Raw genomic sequence first — 25,407 nt, forward strand, 5'->3', positions numbered from 1 at the left:
TCGGGCACCTCTTGGGTGAGGTGTTCTGGGCATATCCTATCACTGGACACACTGGAGAGATTATATCTCTCGGCTGGCCTATCTTGAGGTCTCCCCGGATGAGCTGGAGGAGATGGCTGGGGAGAGGGAGGTCTGGGCTTTTTTGCTTAGTCTGCTGCCCCCTGCGACCCAGCCTCTGATAAAAACTGGAAGAAGATGGATGAATATCCTATTAACATATTTACCCAGCAAGCTAAGTGAAACTGCTAATGTCAGAAACTGACTAAAGTGCATGTATTTGTCCAGTGAAAGTAAGTGCCCGAGCAAAGTGAACTTAAAAATTGTCAGTAGGAAACAATTTCTGCTGGTTTACATCTGATTACAATGAGGGGGAAATCACATTCAGTTACTTTCTTGCCATTCCCAAATATGACTTCATGATGGAGCACTTAACTGTGGTCTCTCCCCCTCCCTGCTTCTTACATGTCCTGGAAGATGACAATTAACAAATGAAAGCTTTTACCCACATCCTGATTTTAGCATAGCCACTGAGGAAATGTGATGCTAAACAGATACAGATACAAGCTCTGTATAGCAATTACTTAGAGACTGTTGCATCAAGACAGACAGTTTTTCATCAGCACTGACAAGCAAGTCCAAGAAGGTTGGAATGGTTTGTAAAATGTGAATAACATAAGGCAATGATTCCTACATCTCAAACCCAACTCATTTTATTCACAATATGCAGCTAATGTGAGCTAAACGTTATTTAATGTATCGGATTACATTTTTTAAATTTCTTTCCGATATCCGATCCAGTAATTTAGGCCAGTATCGGACCGATACCGATACTGAATATCGGATCGGTGCATCCCTAATATAATGTATTCCTTTTTTTTTTTCTGATGTATTGCTGCAGCAAGTGGTTCAATGAAAATGTCAATAAAGATGGAGAGAGAAAGCATCATTGTCTGGTTCCCCTGTGCAGTGACAGACTTTGTGATGTGAACCCATTTGTGGTTATTGTGGCCCTGGGTAAAGTGTTTTTATCCAGTGGATGAACGGCTCTCAAAAACCAAATCTGTGAGAGGCGAGACTTATTAAGCTGAATAATCTTCAAATATGCCTGCCCACTCTCTGCTGCTCCTACTTGCTGGACTCTCTGGCCTATTGGTCTTTTCATTTACCCCACCCTCTTGTAGGGTAAGGCATTGCCCTTTAATAGACATTAATAAAGCAGGAAGCATCTTCAGACATCACAGAGGACGGAGGTGTTTACAGAGCTCTGAAAGCAACAATGATTACAGATTTCTTCTTTCTGCTCTTACTCATGGGTAAGCTAAGATAATTCTGCCTCATTTATCACAGGTGATAATTTCTGCTATTTATTATTATTAATCTAAATTCAGGAACACTGATTTTTATTTTAATAGATTAAAAAAATCAGTTTAAGGACTGCTTACTACTCAAACTAGACAGTAAGTATGTACCATTGGCATGAATAAATAAGTTAATAAATTGAATTAATACAATATCATATACAATAGAAAGCATAGGGAAGCCAATGTGGAGAGAAATTTAGCGAGTACAGAGAGTTGAAAGGAGAAGGGAAAGACATTGCAGGAGGTCTGGAAGCAGGGGGTGGGTCAACTAAGGAAAAGCTGAAGCAGAGAGCATGCTTTGACAACAAGTAGGGCTGATCATATTGTAGTTAAACAAAAACCAGCGGATTAGGAAAAGATGCTGGCTGAAAGAAACCCCATGGCAAAATCAAATCAAGTGTTTAATGTGCAATGTATGCTGGAAACAGAAATGTAAGACTCAAGTAGTTTAGCTTGTGTAATATGAGCTCTATGTATAAAAGTTCATTTTGAAGGGCTGTGTAGGGGTTATTATTGTTATTATTATTAATAATAATAATAATAATAATTATTATTATTAATATAGAATAGAGCTTTATTGTCATTATACATACAATGAAATTAATCATTATACAACGAATTATATGACGTCATTCCCTCATAATATAACGAAATTGCGTTCAGAACAAACACATCATGGGGTAGTTAGGTTAAAAAAAATTCATCTGGTACCAGATGAATTTTTTCAAAGGGTCCAAAAAACCACCTTAGCAAAGCATATTTGCACATTTAAAGCCAGGATAGCAATATGATAGAGTGTGTGTGGGGGCGGAGGGGAAGGGGGGGGGGGGGGGGGGTGCAGACGGCGACGAAAGTGTCAGGGCATTGTGGAGCCAGATGCCAGCTCCTAGCCAAAACAGTTTGCTGATAGTGATGGAAGTTCATCAGCGGCCGTGGTACACCAGATCCAGCTCACACAAATCACAGAGAGGGCTGACACATTGTCCCAGAGAGATATGATTACCAGCCCCAGAGGCCGGCTAGGGAGTTGAATTCCTGATAATGCAGATGTTGTTTTGGAACAGGCTGCTTGTTTTTTTTTTTCCAACAGCCTTCAGTTACGCTGGGGAACCCATTCAGTAAAATCCTATAATCCAAATTAATTAGTTACCATCCTCGCCGTGCAGGAACCAAACTTTATCTCCAGATCTAATCCTTTTCGCCTGCGAGCACGTGCTCAGCTAGACTACGCATCCAACTTGCGGCTCAGGTCCAACAGGCTTTGAGTCTGAGTCTGTACGGCTCTGCACAGCCTATCCATCTGGTTATGCAGCCTCAGCAAATGTCGAACTGCTGCCCAGATTTTCTTAATTTCCCAGTAAATCAGGTATCCTCCAAGTCCAAACAGAAGAGATCCCGTTACCAAGTAGCCGAATATGTATACGTCTTCCACGTCCTCAACCTCCAGAGCTGAGAGGCACACAGGTCTCCACAAGCTCCAAGAATCGATGACCGGGTCTGTTCCAGTCGTACACGCAGGCTCCCCTTTCCCCAGTCTCATAGTGGAGAAAATTCGATCAGTGGTGTTTAGGGCCCAGTTTGCCAGATCCATGTTGCTTCTTAATCTTATTTTTATTTGGTCAGTGTGTAAGAGACGCTCTTATGGCAAGCAGCAATCAGGAGAGATAGGGAGGGCGGGGAGGCAGGAGAGAGATAGAATGCGATCGTCCCTTCAGAGAGCAGGAGGGGAAAAAAAAAAATAATAATAATACATTTTATTTGTGGGTGCCTTTCAGGGCACTCAATGTCACCTTACAAGATAAAACAATAGCAACAACTTAAAACAATAAAATATGAGACAAGTAAATACATAATGAACAAGGTAAAACAATACAATTTGTTAAAACCAAAAAGAGTGAGTCTCTACTAACCATAGCAGTTAAAGTCCAAATGCTTGTTTAAACAGGTGGGTTTTTAATTGAGATTTAAAGAGAGATAAGCTATTTATGACCTTCGGAGGTAGTGAAAGTGTTTTCCAGAGATTAGCAGCTGTATAACAAAACGCTCTAGACCCCATTGATGATAGATGGACAGAAGGTATAGCAGAAGGTAAGCAGCACTGAAGAAGAACGAAGTGAATGTGAAGGAGTGTAAGAATGGATAAGAACAGCAATATAGGGGGATGCAAGGTTATGGAGAGATTTGTAGGTGAATAGATGAATCTTGTATTCGATACAATGGTTTATGGGGACCCAGTGAAGTTCCTGAGGAATAGGAGTAATGTGTTGAGTGGAAGGGGTTCGGGTCATGATATGTGCAGCAGAATTTTGAACCATTTGAAGTTTATGGAGAAGTTTGAGTGGTAGACCAGAGAGAAGTGAATTACAATAATCAATGCAGGAAGTGACAATGGCATGGACAAGGATAGCAGTACTGGCAGGTGTAAGAGAAGGGCGAAGGCGATTAATATTACATAAGTCAAAATATGAAGTAACCGTTCTGGCTTTAGCGATTCCTCGGCACACTACAATATGTAATTACATATATATGCCTAATAGTTGGTATTTATTAAAATTACCAGGTCTATTTCCTAATCTTCAGATTGTGCTGAAAAATCATTCCCAGTTTTGAGTACATGTTGATATAATCTTGAGATCTATCTTTTCTGAGTGGCTATTAGTTTGAATTCACCGGTCAGTGGGGGTGGTTGCACAGTGTTCCCTGAAATCTTACCTTTCAAACAGTGTTTCAGTTATGAATACTGTAAAGAAATTGAACAAAAAACTACTATTACCAATGTGTAACTGTTTTAGTGTTTCATGGGGTATCAGTGACCCATGGTGAAATACAGTAAGTGTTACAAGTGAGTGATTTCCATGAGTTGGGTGCAGCACAAAGAGGAGACATGGGTCTGCCCTCCTGTAATGGTATGAGAATATGAGAATTAGCACCTCCAAGTCTGCAGTGATGAAGATGCTGTACTGGTCCATTGGGGTGAAGAGAGAGCTGAACGTAAAAGTGATGCTGTCAATTTACTGGTTCATCTATGCCCCTACTCTCACCTATAGTCATTAGCTTTGGGTAGTGACCAAAAGCACAAGATCACAGATAAAAGCACCAGAAATGACCTTTCTCCGAAGGGTTGTGTTAATCCACATTAAAAGGAGTCAGTTGAGGTGGTTTGGGCATCTGACTTGGATGCCTCCTGGTGAAGTGTTCTGGGCATGTCCTACTGGGTAGAGGCCCAGGCAGACCCAGGACACGCTGGATATCTCTCGATTATATCTCTCGACCAGTGACGTGCGGTGAGGTTTGTGACGGGTGAGGCATCTGACTCATCTGGAATCGGATGTTCACATATATGAACCCAAAATAGAAGCTTAGATTTTCATTTTAATTATACTAATGATTAATTATGCTTTAATCAGCTCCATACTGTTCAACGATGATGGCAAGAAAAACCAAATATTTGATGTAAGGTCAATGTAAGGGGGGGTGTCTCTCTTTTTAAATAAATAATAAAAAAAATTATCTTACCTTTATTTGAAGATGGGGCAGCACTGCCCCCTATCGGTGCGGCACGGTACTTTCTGCCTCAACCTGTGTATTTTCACAGAGCATTTATGACCAATCACAAAGAATAAACATGTCGCACACATTCATTCAGTATATTAGACAGACTGTGGAACATCAGCATGTGCAGCACGTGTAATCAAACATGTATATTGGCAATATAAAGATAAACAGCAATGGGCATGCGCCAACTGCCTACTTCATTTGTTGCATGTGACACAGCGCCACAAGAGGTGAGCCACAGTACTGCACTGCCTTGCCTTGCATTTCTTTCATGTGTTTGAACACGCGTAAATTCCGCAATTTTGACCAAGTGTTGAAATAATTCAGAAAACAGTTTTATAGAACAGTTTTTTAGAACAGTCAAATGTATTTTTTCTTATCATTGTTAGTATTTTACTTGTCATGAAGACAGGGGAGGCACTGCCTCACCTGCCTTCCCTGATTGCACGTCAGTGCTCTCGACTGGCCTGGTATCCCTCAGTGTTCCCCCAGATAAACTTGAAGAGGTGGCTGGGAAGACCTAGCACAGAAGAAAATAGTAAGTAAGTAAAGTAAAACTTTATTTATACTGTATAGCACCTTTCACAGATAAAATCACAAAGTGCTTTACAATGTGCAAGTAAAATAAATAACAATATCCGATAAGACAAAGATGGATGGATGGATGGATGGACGGATGGATGGATTGCATAAAAGGGGTTTATTTTTGATCTGAATATCTGGGTTGTGTCAAATTGGAGTGGATTTATTTAATGTTATTATGTGTTCTGTGATTTGATTAGTTTTCCTCCAAGCTGCCAGAATCACTGCTATGACTGGATTTTTAAAACTCTTATGAAGATTCATTGACTAGGTGAGGAAAGGGAATGTCTGTTATTGATAACTTTTAATAATCACATTGTTCCATGCTGAGCTAGGGATTAAGTAATAATTGTAATTTTTGTGACCAGGGGTTATTTGCAAAGTGGGACTGAAATTTAGGCACAGTTATTTTTCCAATAAAATTTGGTTACAATGGAGTCTAGCCCGTTAAACTAGTGTGATGAAGATTGTACCAGGGTCATAAAGAAACGAGAACTTAATTTAGGGAGTATGGACATCTTATTGCTACTATTCTTCCAATTATTGACAGGTAATTTGTTGTAGTTATTGAAATCTTCTATGTTTTTTCTATAATGGTGAGTCTTTTAAGGAGAATTATTCTGACAGCTTTGTGAAAACATTAATATCAGTGTATTTAATATTACACGTTTTTACTGTTAGGGAGAGTTTTCTGGACACAGTATTGCAGCCTTCTTCAGAGACTGGCAAGATTTTACATTTGGATCAGTTTATGTAGTGATTATAACCATTTAAGAATATGGCTATTAGGTTAAAGACTTCTGGAATGACTATTGAAGAGTCTGTTCAGTCTAGCAGAATGTCATCTGTGTATAAGCTGATTTTATGATAATAATGCCATGTTTGTAAACTAGTGATACATAGGTCAGAATAACCGCTGCAAGAGGTTCAATCAATGAAAATAGCAAACAGTAATGGAGCGAGTGGGCATCTTTGTCTTGTACCTTGCCTCTAATGTGAGTATTTGAGAGTTGTAGTTGCTGTTTACGCGCCTCTGCATCATCGCGTGGAGATCTGGGGCAGTGCCATTGGATTGGCAGACCGGGGTGGTGGTCCCCATCTTTAAGAAGGGAGACTGGAGGGTGTGCTCCAACTTTCAGGGGATCACACTCCTCAGCTTCCCCGGAAAGGTCTATGCCAGGGTGCTGGAAAGGAGGGTCCGTCCATTAGTCGAACCTCGGATTCAGGAAGAACAATGCGGTTTTCGTCCTGGTCACAGAACACTGGACCAGCTCTTTATCCTCTCAAGGATATTCGAGTGTGCGTGGGAGTTTGCCCAACCAGTCTACGTGTGCTTTGTGGACTTGGAGAAGGCATTCGACCGTGTCCCTCGGGGTATCCTTTGGGAGGTCCTGCGGGAGTATGGGGTGTCTGGCCCATTGTTGTGGGCCATTCAATCTCTGTACAACCGCAATGAGAGCTTAGTCCATATAGCCGGTAATAGGTTGGATTCGTTTCCTGTGGGTGTTGGACTCCGTCAGGGCTGCCCTTTGTCACCGATTCTGTTCATAATTTTTATGGACAGAATTTCTAGGCGTAGCCAGGTGGCGGAAGGCTTCTTCCTTGGTGGCCTCAGAGTCTCATCTCTGCTCTTTGCAGATGATGCGGTCCTGTTGGCTTCATCAGAGGGTGGCCTCCAGCTCCCAGTGGAACGGCATGAGACTCAGCACCTCTAAGTCTGAGGCCATGGTCCTCAGCTGGAAAAGGGTGGAGTGCCCTCTCCGGCTCAGGAGCGAGTTCTTGCCCCAAGTGGAGGAGTTCAGGTATCTCGGGGTCTTGTTCACGAGTGATGGGAGAAGGGAGCGGGAGATCAACAGACGGATCGGGGCTGCTTCTGCAGTGATGCGGACGCTGCACCGGTCTGTCGTGGTGAAGAGGGAGCTTAGTGTAAAAGCAAAGCTCTCGATTTACCGGTCGATCTACGTTCCTACCCTCACCTATGGTCACGAGCTTTGGGTATTGACCAAAAGAATAAGATCGCGAATACAAGCGGCAGAAATGAGTTTCCTTCAAAGAGTGGCTGGCCTCTCCCTTAGAGATAAGGTGAGGAGTGCGGCCATCCGGGAGGGGCTCAGAGTAGAGCCGCTGCTCCTCCACATCGAAAGGAGCCAGTTGAGGTAGCTCGGGCATCTGATTAGGATGCCTCCTGGCTGCATGTCCCTCTGGGAGGAGGCCCCGTGGTAGACCCAGGACATGCTGGAGAGATTGTATCTCTCGGCTGGCCTGGGAATGCCTTGGGGTCCCTCCGGATGAGCTGGAGGAGGTGGCTGGGCAGAGGGAAGCCTGGGCTTCTCTGCTTAGGCTCCTGCCCCCGCGACCCGGCCCTGGATAAGCGGAAGAGAATGGATGGATGGATGGATGGATGGAGTTGTTGTTTACAATTTCTTCAGATGGTAAAGAGTGTTAATCAGTTGAATGAATGACTCTGGATACCCAGAATTTCTGGAGGGTGGCAAAGAGAAAAATTCAGCTGACTTTGTCAAAAGTTTTTTTTTTTTGCATCCATTGATGTCATTATGGTGTTGAAGTGTGAGATAACCCAATGAGGCTGAACAGGGAGTGTGTATTTTTCGGTGCATGTCTACCTTTAATAAATCCAGTCTTATCTGGGTTAATTATTGACAGTATAGCGGTTTCTATTCTATTGGCTAGAGTTTTGCTGACTGTTTTAAAGTCACAGTTGATCAGAAATATGCGTCTAAAGCATCCATTCCCAGAGACTGGGTCATGACCTACAGGTGAGTTGCAAGAGATTTTAATGGAATCACCAAATAAATTTACAGATTTGGCCTTTTATAAAGTGGACTCATTATTTTTAAACTCATTCATGGTTTCCACTATAATTCTGGCAGATTTTGTAGGCAGCCACAAGAAATGGATGCTTGGCTAATAAAAAAAAAGCAACCAGACAAAGACCAGCTAGCTAACGTTAGCCAAATTACTGCCTGTGAAGAAAGCCAGCACAAGGATGGCTGTGAACAGACCTCTCTGCCTTGCAAATAAAAAAACAAATTCTAAAGACCAATCTGCTACTAAAGTTAGCCAAACTGCAGTCCATGAAGGAAGCACAATGGGCATGAAACTATGTAACCCTTTATTCAAGGCTTAAGTAGTGAGAGTCATAGGCCAGCATCTAGGTTTGGAGGAGGTATTGTCAGCTAGGAGTGAGGTGCAAGGAAAGCGCTGAAGCCAGGAAATTAGTTAGACAATTATTTTTAACAGTGAAAAAAATATAAATTACAAATAGAATTAAACTTAACTGTAAACAGTATTCAAAAGTCCACATCAAGTTTGTTAACATTCATGTCAATATCCATAGCTTTTTTAGTCTGAGTCTATCTTTTTTTGGTCATCCGGTACATTTGGTTTCTTTGTGCGTCACTAGTGGTAAGAGAGTAGTTACCACAATGCTGGATAAATAATGAAGATACGAATGCTGTTCTCCATTCAGGACTCCAGTTCTGGGCTCAGGCTCTCCATTCAAAGGATGAATACAATATACAAAATGTACACAATAGCATTCATTTACATTTCTTTCTAGCTCAGTAACTGTTATACGTGAAATAGTTTTTTAACCCATGTAAATAAACAATATGATATTCTATTTATCTATTTATCAATCATGAAATTATGATTAATTAATGTTAACTAATCATTAATTACTTCACCAAATGAAATAAAATTCTAAGGTTGCTTTACGTGGCAGGTAAGAAAATGAAATGGTTCATCATTCTCAAATCAATTCTGAAAGCAGTAAATTATGTATGGTTTCTTTTACATAGTATTCGTCACGTGCTTGCCTAGCATGGTTAGCATAATTTTTAGCAACAATTCAGCATAAACAATACAAAAACAATCATATGTGCTGCTTCACTTTGTCATGAGCTTAAATAGCAATCCATGTGACTAGAATAAGTTCAAACAATATTTTGGAGATGTTTTTGCAGCTAATTAGCATGTGCAATTAGCATGCCAATAGTAGCGAATCATTAGCATTTTGCTGCAACCGACATAAGTCACTGATGAAAAATTAGTGGAAAAACTGTTGATATTTCAAACAACTTGAGAAGCAGTTTATTTCAAGATTTAGTGCAGCAGGAAATTTTGCAGTCCAATTAGAAATAATCACATACTGTATTTCTAAGACTGTGCAACTTTGTTGATTTACATAAAGTACATTTGGGGAAATTAGTTTGTCAAGTCTGTGTTATGTTGCTCAACTATTAGTACTGGAACAACAGATGAACAAATATATTACGAACTGAGCAAATAGCAAATATGTAGTTACAATTAAGGCTGGACTGCAGCAAGTTCAAAAGCAGGCTATGAATACAATGGGGAGCAAAAGTAAAATTGTGAAAAGAATCAAAGAGGCAGCTAGCAAGGCTATTGTCTGGAATCAGTGTTTCATTCATAGACTGGCGTCGGCATGGAGATGTCTGAGACATCATTTCCTGATCTTGACAAAACGTTAAAAGAAGTTATCCATGTTGTGAATTTGATTAAAGGTGGTGCATGCAACCATAGAAATAAATACATATGCAACTCTCTAACTGAAGAGTCTTTAGTTTAGCAATGTGGTGCAGCCTCAGTTTGTGGAAAACAGACTAGAAACTTGTGACATGAATATAAAATGGTTGTATTTGATTCCAAACTGACTTTCCTGAATGTACCCCTTGAGAAGAAAAAAATGTCCTCTGAACCAGTTTCAACCCAGAAAAACTGATCGATCAAGGACGCTGACAGCTTGCCCTGACACTAACTGGCAGATAAAATGCTCAGCTGATCTGATCACCTTTACTGTGCCAGCTGAAGGAATCATCAGCCCTGATTTGCTTTTTATTGTGAGCAAGTGATAGCGTTGATCAAAAGATACAGATGCAGCATCAGTCACCAAACTACCACAGCACACATCACATTAGTAAATCTGGCTCTAAATGTTCCTTTTTCTTTAAAATTCCAACCTTTGTAATGAAGAGGCATTTTTCACAAGGTGTTCTTGTTTAAATTACCTGCATAAAAGACAACACATTATTCTTGCCTCCCTTCATTGGCTTCCAGTCAAATTTAGATTTAGACATGTATGTATAATTATATCATAATTTCTTTGTATATGAAATTTGGATTTTTCTGTAATGTGAAGCACTTTGCAAATGTCTGAACTATGCTAAAGATTTTTTTGAAGATCTTTACTCCTTTTTTTTGTCAGGTGGACATGGCTTCAGTTTAGAGCTACAAGATGGTGATCAACAAAAAAACAATGAGACCGCTATCAAAGGTACTATTATTTTATTATGTTTTGTCAAAATCAACTTGTACATACAAGCATTGTATGCACGAGAAAGGTAATTTTGCATTATGTCTACATTCCTGAGTTACATACTGTATTTTTTAACAAATAAATAAATGGTATCAACACACAAACATGTGACAAAGAAACCACACCATCTTTCAGATTGAAGGTTTTACATATCAGGTTATAACAACAAGAAAAAAAAAATCTATTCTGCACCAGCCTCTAACCTTATTGAAATACAACCTCAGAGGGGAAAATAATTTACAGGATAAATTTCACCATTAGCTGCCAGGTGCTGCTAATCACTTCATTAACAGATCACCATCAAGTGTGATCACCTCTACAAAAGTTTTGGTACTGTGTGTTAACACAATCTCAAGCAGGAAAGACATCCACAAGACAACTGTTGGGCAGCAACAATTGTGTCTTTGAAACACAGTTGTTGTTGCCCATCAATCTGGGAAGGGTATAAGTGATTTTGTTCTTTGAAGTCCATCATTCTACATTGAGAAAGCATTCCAAGGTTCCAAGATGGCAGTGCGCACAGATGCAGCGGCTCACAGCTCTTCCTTTCAGTGCTCTTTTTTGTACTTTTTGTATTTCTTATTTGTTAGTTTTGGTGCATCTGTCTCCGCAAACAATTGCTACACACGCCAGGATCTTGTGGACATTGGCTACCGGCACAAGATATCAGTATCAAGTGATTTTCACTACACTCATTAACATCCCAGACGACATGGCGAGACCGCCGTGTGGTCCGTGGATTGTTATCGGGTCTGGAAGGCGCCGCCGATGGCGGAGGGAGAGGAAGCAGAACCGGGGCTGCAGGTCCGGCCTCATGCTGAAGCTAAAACGCCAACCACACAGGCCTCTCCTCTTTCCCTACTCCTCACCCCAGCATACACCCCCCTCAGACGGAGAACCAGGGCTACTGTAAAAACCATTACAACCTGGCCTGAAAACGCACTCTCCGACCTATAGGACTGCTTTGCATACACAGACTGGGACTTATTTGAACACGAGGACCTGGAAACATCCGGGTTTTCCCTAACCAGAAACCCTGGATGAATAGCCAGGTCCGTTCACTCCTCAAAACCCGCGATGCTGCCTTCAGGTCAGGCAACAGAGCTCTGTACAGTGCTGCTCGAGCTGACCTGAAAAGAGGAATTAAAAAAGCCAAGGCAGACTAAAGGAGGAAAATAGAGTCCCATCTGTCCAGCAATAACACAAGGGAGGTGTGGCAGGGCATTCAGAACATCACAAACTTCAGAGGCTGTGACTGCAGGAGACCTGAGTTTGTCATTGCAGCCATTTGCTAAAATCAAAAAAGTTAATTTTATTTCTCATTAATGTACACTCAGCACCCTATCATGACATAAAAAAAAACAGAAATGTAGAAATTTTTGCAAATTTACTAAAAAAGAAAAACTGAAATATCACATGGTCATAAGTATTCAGACCCTTTGCTGTGACACTCATATTTAACCCACATGCTGTCCATATCTTCTAATCCTCCTTGAGATGGTTCTACTCCTTCACTGGAGTCCAACTTGATTAGGAAAGGCACACACCTGTCTATATAAGACCTCACAGCTCACAGTGCATGTCAGAGCAAATGAGAATCATGAGGTTGAAGGAACTGCCCAAGGAGCGCAGAGACAGAATTGTGGCAAGGCACAGATCTGGCCGAGGTTACAGAAGAATTTCTGCAGCACTCAAGGTTCCTAAGAGCACAGTGGCCTCCATAATCCTTAAATGGAAGAAGTTTGGGATGACCAGAACTCTTCCTAGACCTGGCCGTCCAGCCAAACTGAGCAATCGTGGGAGAAGAGTCTTGGTGAGAGAAGTAAAGAAGAACCCAAAGATCACTGTGGCTGAGCTCCAGAGATGCAGTAGGGAGATGGGAGAAAGTTCCACAAAGTCAACTATCACTGCAGCCCTCCAACAGTTGGGGTTTTATGGCAGAGTGGCCCAATGGAAGCCTTTCCTCAGTGCAAGATATGTGAAAGCCCACTAGAGTTTGCCAAAAAACACACGAAGGACTCCCAGACTATGAGAAATAAGATTGTCTGGTCTGATGAGATGAAGATTGAACTTTTTAGCGTTAATTCTAAGCGGTATGTGTGGAGAACACCAGGCACTGCTCATCACCTGCCCAATACAATCCCAACAGTGAAACATGGTGGTGGCAGCATCATGCTATGGGGGGGTTTTTCAGCTGCAGGGACAGGACGACTGTAGGACAGAATGACTTGAAGGAAAGATGAATGCGGCCAAGTACAGAGATATCCTGGAAGAAAACCCTCTTCCAAAATGCTCAGGATCTCAGACTGGGCCAAAGGTTCAACTTCCAACAAGACAATGACCCTAAGCACACAGCTAAAATAACAAAGGATGGGCTTCGGAACAACTCTGTGACCATTCTTGACTGGCCCAGCGAGAGCCCTGACCTAAACCCAATTAATCATCTCTGGAGAGACCTGAAAATGGCTGTCCACCAACGTTCACCATCAAACCTGAAGTAACTGGATAGGATCTGCAAGGAAGAATGACAGAGGATTCCAAATCCAGGTGTGAAAAACTTGTTGCCTCATTCTCAAGAAGACTCATGGCTGTACTAGCTCAAAAGGGTGCTTCTACTCAATACTGAGCAAAGGGTCTGAGTACTTATGATATTTCAGTTTTTCTTTTTTAATAAATTTGCAAAAATTTCTATATTTCTGTTTTTTTCTGTCAAGATGGGGTGCTGAGTGTACATTAATGAGAAATAAAATGAACTTTTTTGATTTTAGCAAATGGCTACAATGAAACAAAGAGTAAAAAATTTAAAGGGGTCTGAATACTTTCCGTACCCACTATATATCAATATTTACCTGTACATTAAGCAGGTGAGTTTAAGGGAAGAAATGGAAAAATAAACAACAAACCAAACAAATGCAGTTCACATGACCCAAAATGTACGCGCAAACCTACTATTTCACCACCGGAAACTTTGAGCCCTGTTTTGCGCTTCCGACTCCCCAAACAGAGGCACCCAGCAGACTATGCACACCATCCTGATAAGATGTAAGTAAAAAAAAAGAAAAGGGCCACTCACTGTCAGCTTCTGTAGCATGGAATGTGGATGTTTTTATTCTGCCAGTTCGCTAGCAACCTACCACAATAATAACGGTGATCTCTAGTCGCTGACGTAAATAAACAGTAAATGTGTGAAAGCTAGTGTATGGATGTGCATCAATGTCCGCTGCCCATAATCAGTGACTGCGGCGCGCCATCACTTCATCCCCCTCCTCCCAGAGGTTGATGAGGTGCGGCAACCTGGAAAGGTAATCAGTCATCACGTTAGACTTGCCAGGCTGATGTTGAATGATAATCGGAAAGGCTGCAGTGAAAGGTACCACTGGGTCAGGCGACTGTTGTGATCCTTCGTGGAATTGATCCAAGTGAGTGCTCGGTGATCAGTCTCCAGGTCAAACTCTTGTCCAAGCAAATAATATTGTAGCTTCTCCAGTGCCCACTTAATAGCTAAGGCTTCTTTTTCTACGGTGGAGTACCTAGTTTCATGTGGCAGCAGCTTACAGCTCAGGTATAGGATGGGATCTTCCTCTCTGGGGTCTCCCTGGGACAGCACTGCTCCAAGGCCGGCCGCGGAAGCGTCCACTTGAACCCGGAATTTCTTGCTGAAGTCAGGCCTCTTGAGGACTGGGGGAGTGCAGAGGCACGCTTTCAGGGTAGCAAAGGCCTTTTCACATTCCCTCGTCCAGGTTACTGGGTTTCTTTGATCCTTACTGGTTAGTGCAGTAAGAGGGGCGGCAATTGTTGCAACTGGGGCACAAATCTTCTGTACCAGCCAACCAGTCCTAGGAAGGATCGTACCTTCTTCTTCTTAGTGTGAGGCTGAGGACACTTCTGGATAGCCTCCATCTTGTCCACCTAGGGTCGTACCTCCCCTTGTCCTATTTGGTAGCCGAGGTAGCGTGTCTCCTGACGTGCCCACTCACATTTAGAGGGGGTTGAGTTTCAGTCCTGCTCTTTGAATCCTTCCAAGGACCTTGGTGTTGTAGGTGCTCTTCCCAGGTATTGCTGAAAATCACCACGTCATCCAGGTAGATTCCACTTTAATCGCCTTCCCTTCTGTGCCTGAGCACTTACAGCGCACAGTGGTGGAGGTTATAGAAGGACTGGAAGGAGTGATTTGTCACATTGATGATCAGCTTGTGTGGGGATGCAACCAGGAGGAACATGATGCCCATCTCCATGCTATGCTGCAATGGCTGGAAAAAGCAGGGGTAACGCTGTCATCCAGATAGGCTGCACTACAATGGTCACACTCCTGCAGTACTCGGTCTATCGGCCTCTGGAAGGTAGCCAGTGCTCCATGTAGCCAAAATGGCATCACAGTGAACTGGAACAGTCCAGCTGATGTTCGGAAGGCTGTGTATGGTCGAGAGGACTTTTCCAGGAGGACTTGCCAATATCCTTTACACAAATCCAGGTTTACATAGGTTTACAGTTTATTTTTTTTATTTTTATTTTTTTACATATAGTGATAAGAGAAAGACGCCATGGATGAAGAAGAAGGTACATATCCAGCTAGTGATCGATAACTACCTAACTATTTGGAGTTGGTTAGCAACAAAACATTCTAATTACTCATGGAAACATACCTTTGTCTTCTTGCCTATTTTCTATCTTCAATGTTCTCTGCTCCAGAGGGATAGGTCAGTTTCTCTGACATTTTGCTTTTGTAGTCTTATTCTCCAATGATCCAGCATTGCTGATGCCGCATGCCTGCCCACACTACCCGAATGCATGCTGACACACGAAGTTAGTAAGGTGTAAGTAAGGTGTCTACTCATTAAATTAGTATTGTCACAACAGTATAGTTTTGTAGTCTTATGATAGTTTCTAATTTCTTTTAAGATATTGGCATGTTTAAAAGAAAGAAAAAAGAGAAAAGTTTCACAAACAATTTAGGTGAGCTTGGGGCCCCCTGGTGGTCAGGGGGCCCTATGCAGCCGCATATGTCACCTATGCCTTGGGCCGGCTCTGTGTCGGATAATGGACCACAGTATTATGGGCAAGTTTTTGAGTCTTTTGCTACCCCGTATGGGTTTGAACACATCACCAGAAGCCCAAGATTTCTGCAGAGTAATGGGGAAGCAGAGCGCTCAGTACAAACTGTGAAAACCTGTTAAAGAAAGCGGAAGACCCTTATTTAGCTCTTCTTGCTTATAGAGCCACACCACTGCAGAATGGATACAGCCCTGCCGAGCTCTTAATGGGCCGATGGTTACGCACAACGCTGCCACCACTTCCCTTTACACTGGATCTTGCACTGCCAGACAGTGACAACTTGGCTCAAAAGGAAAGTAAAAAGAGGATGATGGCCATTGCTAACTTCAACAGGCATCATTGTGCCAAACCTTTGAGTAACCTATCACCAGGTGAACAAGTTTGGGTCACAGATGCAAAAACACCTGGGACTGTGATCCAAAATCACGCCACACCAAGATCCACCCCACAGATTTACCCCAGGGATCAGTGAGGCAAAATCACAAGCATTTGATTCCCTTACAATCAACTTTGCAAGATAAGACTGTGGAAATGGGGTTGACCGGAGTGCCTACAGAGCAGTCTTAATCAGCTGTTTCATCATCTGTTACTCCTGCAAAAGCTGATGTTGTGAGGACAAGATTAAGTAGAATAGTAATGAAACCTACTAAACTGGATCTTTAAGATCAGAAGGAAAGTTTAGGGTTAAAAAAAAAAGAGAGAGAGTCCAAGGACTGGTAACTGTTTTTATGCCATAAAACATATCTAACCTTCTTGAGCTGATTGCACTAAAATGTAAAATATTTATTGCAGAGTAGGTAAGATATATACATCTTAAAAATGATCAGATTTTAAATATTTTAAACCTTGCAGTCCTGAACTCTTAGTCAACAAAAAGTCCTTTATATATTAAGGTTTGATAAAAGGTTCTGAATCAGTGCCTACAACTAATCCTCATTTAAGTAAAAAAGGAATATTGATGATGTATGTACATATTTTTTTTTCACGTAAGCACCAAATTTCTGAAGTTTTTTTTTAATTAAAAATCAGTAATGAAAGCATGGAAGTTGCTTTATTGTTATTGTTTAATTAAATAATTTTTGACAGAGATATCTTGATATAATTTCAGATAAAGAAGAGGAAGTGGAGAATCTCTGTAATTTTCAAGCTATTGCACACCACCTGAAACTGGAAAAAGATAGTATTAAGTACACCATGAGCCGGCCTGTTGTGAACAACAGTAGAAGTACAACTGTAAAGCTCAATGTGAAACTCTATGCCATCCTAGATATGGTAATTTCTTTGGACAATTTTTATGATGATAGTTAATATTCTCTTTGCTAAATTTTGTGTGTGTGTGTGTGTGTGTGTGTTTGTGTGTGCTAAAGAACAACTCAGCCTTTTTTTCCCATTGTTCTTCTTTTGTTGTTCTTGTTCTTGTGTTACTGGCCACAGCTTTTTTAAAGCTACAATTTCTTACATCAGTGTCGTCTTAATTTTTTTCTGCAACCTATATGGTTGGCACACAGTAAAGAGACACGGTTTTGTGAGTTATATCTCCCTGGCAATACTGACAGGTATCACTGGATTACTTTAATGGTGAAGAAATCTTAAAAACTGCTGAAGCACTTTCTACCAGCGTTCCCATCCAGTCGTGGTATATGCAGTTAGGTGTTTGATGCAGACTGAATACATTTTTGTAGGTGGTAGGGAACACTGGAAGACTTGGGACAGTTTTTTTTTTTGTTTTGTTTTTTTTGTTATATTTTTGTGGGACACAGAGGAACCAATGAGATTAAAGGTTACATATTTTTTTTAAGTAGGTCAACAAGAAACTTCCTCTGGAGGCCATCTTGATGCACCCATAAAGAATGTAGGTGGAATTTATTTATTTATTTTTTGGCATTTTTGGCCACAGCAGCTTTTATTGGCAGTGGAGAGAGAGACAGGAAATGGGGAGAAAATGCAGGGGAAGACACGCAGGCAAATTGGCGACGGGCCAGGACTCGAACCCGCGCCACAACACGGCATATGTATGGCATATGTACGGCATATGTACTAAGCCACCCAGGCTCCCCGGAGTTTTCATTTTTACATCTCCCAAATTGAATATTAAGCTGTCCAATGCCACTTTTATGTATATAATATCAATATGGACCCCCTATTCCTGTGATGGCTACAACATAGATGCATGTAAAATTTAATGATCACATTTTTGCATATTTAGTTGCACATTTTTACAAAGAGAATAAATTAAAATGAGCATTTGGGGAGACTTGGGATATCCAAATCCATCTGTCCCATGTCTGCCCACATCACATCTCTCCCCTATGGATTAATATTTTCAATTCTATTTAAATTTCTTAAAATGATACTAAACTGTTTATTTCATATGCCCACACACAAGAACTACAGAATCAGTCATGAAGTAATGATGGCTGGAATGCAAGAAGTAACTGAAGGAAATAAATGAGAACAATCAGAAGTAAAAGAAAAGGATTCCAAAATCAATGCTGTTCCAAAAAGGTTAGCAGTATAAATCAAATGGAAATGTGGCATTATCTGCCAGTTTCACCAAAAGTCAAGTATTCAACAAAGAACAAAAGGAAACCCTCATGCAATACTTATCGACATCCTCAAAAATATTCCACAGGCTAAAACCCAAACAATGTACAAAGTTAATAAACGTTTATAGTTCTTTAGGTTTTGTACCATAAAGTTTTAAGGTTATTCACATTTATTAAGTTTATTATATTTTATTTTATAATAAGCCTGGTGCCTTCATAAACAACCATGGACACAGAGAAATTGTTTTAATAAATGTATGTTTTTAAAATATTACTTATTATTTCTTAAGACAATATATTAGGTGGCTGATGTCTATGTCCTGTGTCCCACATCTCCCAATATATATAGGTACATTTTAATTGCCTGTATCTTATCAAAATGGATGTTATTTTTAAGAAATGTTCTGCGGCCTAAAAACTTGTGAATAGATTATAACAAGCATAAAAAGTCTGTGTTGTTGTGAGACAGGGTTCCACACAAACTCATTTTGTAACTTGGTTCATTTATGTCCCAAGTCTCTCTGGTCTCCCCATATAAATATTATGGCCGTAATCCTAAAGTTATAATTGGTAGAGTCTTGGTAGGGATTAAGAAAGAGATTTCTTATCTTAATGTACAAGTTCAGAACTTTTAAGATTCCTTCAGTATTAAAGTAATCCAGTGATTCTTGTCAGTACCGCTACACAGCAAAAAATAAAAGTTAATTTGTCTCTCTTCATTTTTCAAAATGTAACCAAATAGGGATTTAAAAACCCACATGTTGCTGCCATTGTGTAACCCAGTGTAACCCAGTAAACTGAGCCTGTCAGTTACACAGGAGTCACTTCTGTAAAAGTGACCAATTACAATATGGCCCTTTTTCTTTTGGGCTCTACCATCCAAACTGTCAAAAATCAGACTGATTCAGCATTAAGAGCAGACATACCTGTGAGAATGTGCTGCACATCTGCCAAGCACATCTGCCAAGCCTGCTTTGCCTACTTGCTGCTGAGATCTGTACACATGGGTTGCTGAATTTTTACATGAGGAGTTTAATGGCAGTGATTACCTGCACTCATGGTTATGTTTTATTTTGCACAGTACTTATGATAGAAACCTGATTCATAAACCAGCATCTTTTTTCAGGTTCTTTGTGCATGGATATTGTGGACAAACCTCTGGTCCTTTGATGGGAGGCTGAAGGGAGACTAGCATGCTAGTCAGTCTGCTTCTGGCTCTACTTTCACTGCTCTGAGATCAGTTAGAATCTGTGCTATCTGTGTCAACAAAGTTAGCATTAGCAAGTAAACAAACTTTTGCAAGGAAAGCTGTGATGATGGAAAGGAGACGTCAGCTCCTAAATAGGCAAGCTAGACCAGTGCAGGCTGCATGGAGCTTTCATCCAAGTGTCTAAATCAGGGCTCTTCAACTCCAGGCCTCGAGATCCCCTGTCCTGCAGGTTTTAGATGTGTCCCTGATCCAACACACCTGAATCAAATGGCTGAATTACCTCCTCAGTATGCAGTCAAGTTCTCCAGAGTCCTGCTAATGACTTCTATATTTGACTCAGGTGTGTTGAAGCAGAGACACATCTAAAACCTGCAGCACAGGGGCCCTCGAGGCCTGGAGTTGAAGAGCCCTGGTCTAAATCATATGGGCACAAATCAGATGATACAACTACAAAATCTATTTTGACCTGTAATCTAGGGTGTCCTGGTGCCATGTGAACTTATGAACACCCTTCAACATGACATTTGTTTTGGACAAACTGTCAAGCACAGTCCAAGAGCAGAACACCACACTGGTTCAGATCGGGCAGGATGTTCCTCCCAGTCACACCCCTCCACGTCTCATTGTTCATGTCCATGTGAACAATGACGTTCCTTATTAAGACAATGGAGTCAACAGACGGAGCACCCTCCAACACCCGACCCACTGATTTCAGGAAGGCAGTATACTCTGGATAATCTGGATATTCAATGCATAAGCATCAATAATATTCAGAACACATTGTTGATCTGAAGGCGAAGCAACCCTCTTGTCCAACCCTATTGTACAACCACCTAACTGGGGGGGATACAAGTTTATGCACCCCTGAGCGCTGCCTTTCACCAAGAGCAGCTCCAGATTGAAACAGCATCTAGCACCTCTCCAGGAGATTGCTTCAAGATCCTGAAGTGTGCATTGAGGCAAGGCCAACTAAACTGCAAAAACTGATCTTGCAATCTTATATTCAGCCAAATAAAGTATTTTTGATCTTGTTTTGAGAGTGATATACTAAGCAAGAGCTGAATGTGTAAGATTATTAAACGTGCTTTGTCTAAAAACTAGATATTTACACTCGATTATATTCTAAATCTTCCCAAGTTTTGATGGAGGTCTCTTCCTGATAAAAGGGAGTTTTTAACTTCCCACTGTTGCCAAGTGCTGCTCATAGTGGATTGTTATAATGTTGGGGTTTGTAGGGTGTTTACCTTACATGTATAAACCTTGAGTCAAGTGTTGTGAATTGGTGCTGTATAAATAAGACTGAACTTAACCGAACAACAAAGTGGCATAGATGTAGATATAAGCACAAAAAGTATAGCACATGAACTTAGACTGATGGAGTTCGTACAGCTATTATGTGTGTGGATTTGTGTATGACAGCCAAAGTAGTGTTAGATGTGAAGATTGTGGTGCTGGCAATTCAGGGTGAAGTGTTGAGTTAGCTGTTTACAACAACCACAACTACTGTCAATAATAAGCCCTGCAACACAGTGGTGACTTAACCAGGGTGTACCCTGCCTCTCTGGACTGTAGCTGAGCTTGACTTGTGTCTACCTGAATAAACACTGTGTTAAAACTCTTTATTTACAGAGAGAAATTGACCAGACCTTAATTTCTTACATTTGGGTTTATTTGGTGAGTTTCCTCTTTTATGCACATATTTTTTTTCACTGTATTGTTAAAGTTCAAACTAAGTGTAATTACATTGTTTCATCCTTTCTCTTTGTCTCTGCTTGTATCCCTTCCTTCCTTTTTGCATCCCTCTATGCAGACTTGGGACAATGAGTACATTCATTGGGATCCAGCTCAATTCTGTGGAATTGAATATATAACAATTCCTACTTTATATATGTGGATGCCAGATATAGTTATTGAAGAGATGTAAGTAACATATATACGCATACATTCAAAATCACAGATAGTTGCATTATTCTCTCTCTCTCTTTCTCTTCCTCTTTCTATATACATACATATATGTGTGTGTGTGTGTGTGTGTGTGTGTGTGTGTGTGTGTATGCGTAGAAATTGCCACATAAGGAATTTCACACCAAGAAATATTATTCAAATGAACCTTAATTATATTATCAATTGATCACAAACGCACACAGACTCATTACTGACAAGAAAGGGGCATGGCAAATTGATTTCAACACTTTAATAAACCAGTAAATCAAAAATAAGACTGTAGCTGCAACAAAAAAAGCAGAAACAGTAATTACTTAAAATATTAGTTTATTAGAGTATAATAAATATTTCTTAAAGAAGAGGTGAAGAATGAAGAATGTGCCCTGGCCCTTCAGGATCTACTTTGGTATTCTGACATGGGAGATGACATGAGCATCCACAAGTGGTAAATGGCAGAAAAGTGCCTTTGGTGTGGGTGCTGGATTAATCAGCTGGCATTCAGGACAGGACACAAAGCAGCTTTTATTTATGAAAATATATTTATGTCAAAAGTCCACAAAAGAAAAAGCATAATAAAAAAAATAATTATATAATATTTTAAATCCTTTGTCATTCAGAAACCCACATGTGTAGAACTTGGCAGCCATGCACTGAAAGAAGCCATCACACACTCACTCTGGCTTACTTGTGTCCTAGGGTATTTTAAAAATAGAATGGGAGGCAGAGCTTTCAGCCCCTCTTCTCTGGAACCAGCTTCCAGTCTGGATTTGGGAGACAGGCACCCTCCCTACATTTATATGATTAGTTAGGGCTGTACCAGGTCACCCTGAACCCTCCCTCAGTTACTGTACGTTGCAATAGGCCAGTCTGCATGAGGCTTCCCATAATGCACTGAGTGTTTCTTTTTCATTCACCTCTTTTCACTCTCTCTCTCTATTTGTACACCATTTTGCATTTAATCATAATACTCTAGCTTTCTTCCACAGTATGTCTTAAGTCTTGTCTCCCACCCCTCACTGATCCTGGTTCTGCTGGAGGTTAATTCCTGTTAGACAGAAGTTTTTCCTTTTAACAGGGGAGTGCTGTTCATAGGGGGCTGCCTGACTGTTGGGGTTTGCTCTGTATTATTGTCGGGTCTTTAACTTGAAATACAAAGAGCCCTGAGGCGACTGTTGATGTGATCTGGAGCTATATAAATAAAACTTATTTGAATTGAACAGAACATGTTGTGTAATATCAGACTCTTTGGATTTGCACAAAATTATAACAACAACCTTACTGTTTTATCAGACAGTTGTTCAGATCAGACAAATGAGCAACATAAGCACGTTTTATATTTGTTCACATTTTGGAAAATTAAGTTTACTCAGCTCATCACAAAAAAAACATGCCTCTTGTTAACTTTTTTTTTTTATCATAAAAGGCTTTGATACTGTACAACAGACTGATGGGACATTCAGAACTTGTCTTCAGCATTAAAGTAATCCAGTTACAGTTTTCAGTATTTCTCCTGTTACACAACAAACAATAACTGTCAAAAGTCAGTTGATTCAAGTGAGCAGAATTGAGCTTCGAGCTTTGTTAGCCGCAAGAGTGAATCTGCTGCACCGCTCGCAAGCAGACGTGCATGATGGCTTCTCTGTAAGCATGGTTGCTTCTGTGCAGGTGGGTTGTTGACTTTACACACAAAGAATTTTATTGTGCGAGTGGCAAGAAATACCTGTGCCTGTGAAATTAAATTATATGCTCGGGATTATGTTTTTTGCTCATGTGTGATTAAAATATAATTCTATACATATCCCCTCAAAATCCAGCTAACAAAATCATGCTATCCTTTAAATAGTTTTGTTATATTCCATATGGTTAGTCATGGCATTGGGGTTGTAATGAGCCACCTAGGGAATAATTTCCTGGTAGTCAGGAAGCCATAACCCACTGCCAGTTTAAAACCCAGTTTAAAAACAATCCAATGTTTTCAGGCTTCAGAAAATCTATACAGATCAGGTATCACAATGACCAAATTTACTATAAAATAAAGGTCATTATAGTTGGAACAGGACATTTGTCTTGATGTGCACTAAAAAATGAAATGACCAAACTCAGAAAAAATTTATTTTATACTCATCTTTAAACAAATTCTGTTCCAGAATCTTTTTTAAAAATTATGGAGATAGTTCAACAAAGTTCAGTATGATTCAGTGCACCACAGCAATAATAAAATAGCACAATAGTCAAAACTGTTTGCTCTCTCTACTGCAATACATGCCATTTGAACACACTGATTAAATACACCGGCTTTATCAGTGGTATCACTGCACCCATAGAAGTATCAGGTTTTATTTAGCAAAGATAAAACATGACTGCAGAAATAGTAAATAGCAAGTTATGCCATAATGTAAGTTATTTGCCATAGTCTGATAATCAGTTTTCATTTGTTCTCATACAGGACAGAGAAAGACAAAGCTGCACCAAGTCCTTTCCTCAGCATTTATCCAAATGGCACTATTGAGTACAGGAATGACCAGGTGGTGGTAAGCACCTGCAAGATGCACGTTTACAAATTTCCTTTCGACATCCAGAGCTGCAGCCTCTCCTTCAAGTCTGTCATACATGATGGTAGGTTCTGTTTACATGTGCTTGTTATGCTCACAAAAGCAGACACCTCAGTATTAGATACCTCAGTATATGCTGCCTGTGTCATGGTCCTGGTTTGACCCAGTGTTTTGTGTTTTTTGAGTTTTGGTGTTAAAGGATTTTCATTATGATTTTCCCTGCCTTTCTAGTTAAGTTAGTATCTATCTCTTCTGTTCGGATGTCTTGTCAAGATCTCTGTCTGTTTTTATCTTTCTGTGTTCCTGGCATCCCCTGTTTGTGTCAAGTTCATGTGTCTTACTCTCTGTCTCTGTGTTTGCCACTTCCTGTTTTATTTTGGTTCTTGTTCTTTGGATTAAGTTTTGCTTCCTATGTGTTCTGCCCAGCTGTTTCCCATTATCTCATTCCTGTGTGTGTGTGTGTGTGTGTGTGTGTGTGTGTGTGTGTGTGTGTGTGTGTGTGTGTGTGTGTGTGTGTGTTCCCTTTGTCCTTGTCACATTGTCATCTATGGCTCCCTGTTCGCAGCCTGCCCAAAAGGCAAAGGAAATAAAAGTGACACACAAATTTTCTGTAGTCCACCTTTAGCTTTGACTGCATGCAGCTGCTGTGGCATCATTTCAGTGAACTTATGTAAGACCATAAACTTTATTTTCATCCAAATTTGAATCCATTTTGCACCAAGATCTTATTGTGATGATGCTAGATTTAGACCACTGTGTAAACAAGCAAAGTGCCTTGTGGCTTGTTGTGATTTTGCACTATATAAATAAAATTGATATCTAGTCTGTTTTGGGTTTGAACAAGTACCTTAAATTCAGGTTATAGATCTGAGGTGGAAATGCAAAGAACAGAGGACAGGAAATCATCACTGAGAGGATCAGTATCTGGATTTGTTATGTAGATACAAAGACAACCTAAATCTTCACCGTTGGCATGTAAGAAAGTTGCTCTTCAGTTGGCTTAAAAGTAACTGCAACTTTCTTATGAAAGTGTTCACCAGGCAGTGCATTTCAGGTGTAAATAACATGGTTAATTGTTATCACTGTTACCTGGTGTAAAATACAATGTAAAAATAGCCATTTCAGAGGGAATGACAACAGTAAGTCATCATCTGTTTCTGAGTTCATCAACGACTATTTTGCTGACTGAAATGGGTCAAACAGCATGATGTATACTTATTTACTTGAATCCTAATTTCCCATTGAC

The 25,407-nt window shown here is 40.5% G+C and overlaps 1 protein-coding gene across 3 annotated transcripts in view; it reads left to right on the forward strand.

The window, feature by feature from the left end:
* Positions 1-1,221: 1,221 nt before the first annotated feature.
* The window catches only part of LOC115798215 (5-hydroxytryptamine receptor 3A-like), a 29,550-nt gene continuing 5,364 nt past the window's right edge, over positions 1,222-25,407 (forward strand). For 2 of the 3 annotated variants that reach the window (XM_030754974.1, XM_030754975.1), the window contains exons 1-6: positions 1,249-1,313; positions 10,747-10,815; positions 17,018-17,181; positions 21,295-21,339; positions 21,476-21,585; positions 24,056-24,225. In XM_030754974.1, the coding sequence (XP_030610834.1) occupies positions 1,277-1,313; positions 10,747-10,815; positions 17,018-17,181; positions 21,295-21,339; positions 21,476-21,585; positions 24,056-24,225 (595 nt within the window). In that variant the 5' untranslated portion in view covers positions 1,249-1,276. Of the gene's footprint in view, positions 1,314-10,746; positions 10,816-17,017; positions 17,182-21,294; positions 21,340-21,475; positions 21,586-24,055; positions 24,226-25,407 lie in introns of all 3 variants that reach the window. The other variant, XM_030754976.1, reaches the window with a different exon arrangement.

Source organism: Archocentrus centrarchus, chromosome 19 (assembly GCF_007364275.1).
Source record: "Archocentrus centrarchus isolate MPI-CPG fArcCen1 chromosome 19, fArcCen1, whole genome shotgun sequence".
Taxonomy (NCBI): domain Eukaryota; kingdom Metazoa; phylum Chordata; class Actinopteri; order Cichliformes; family Cichlidae; genus Archocentrus; species Archocentrus centrarchus.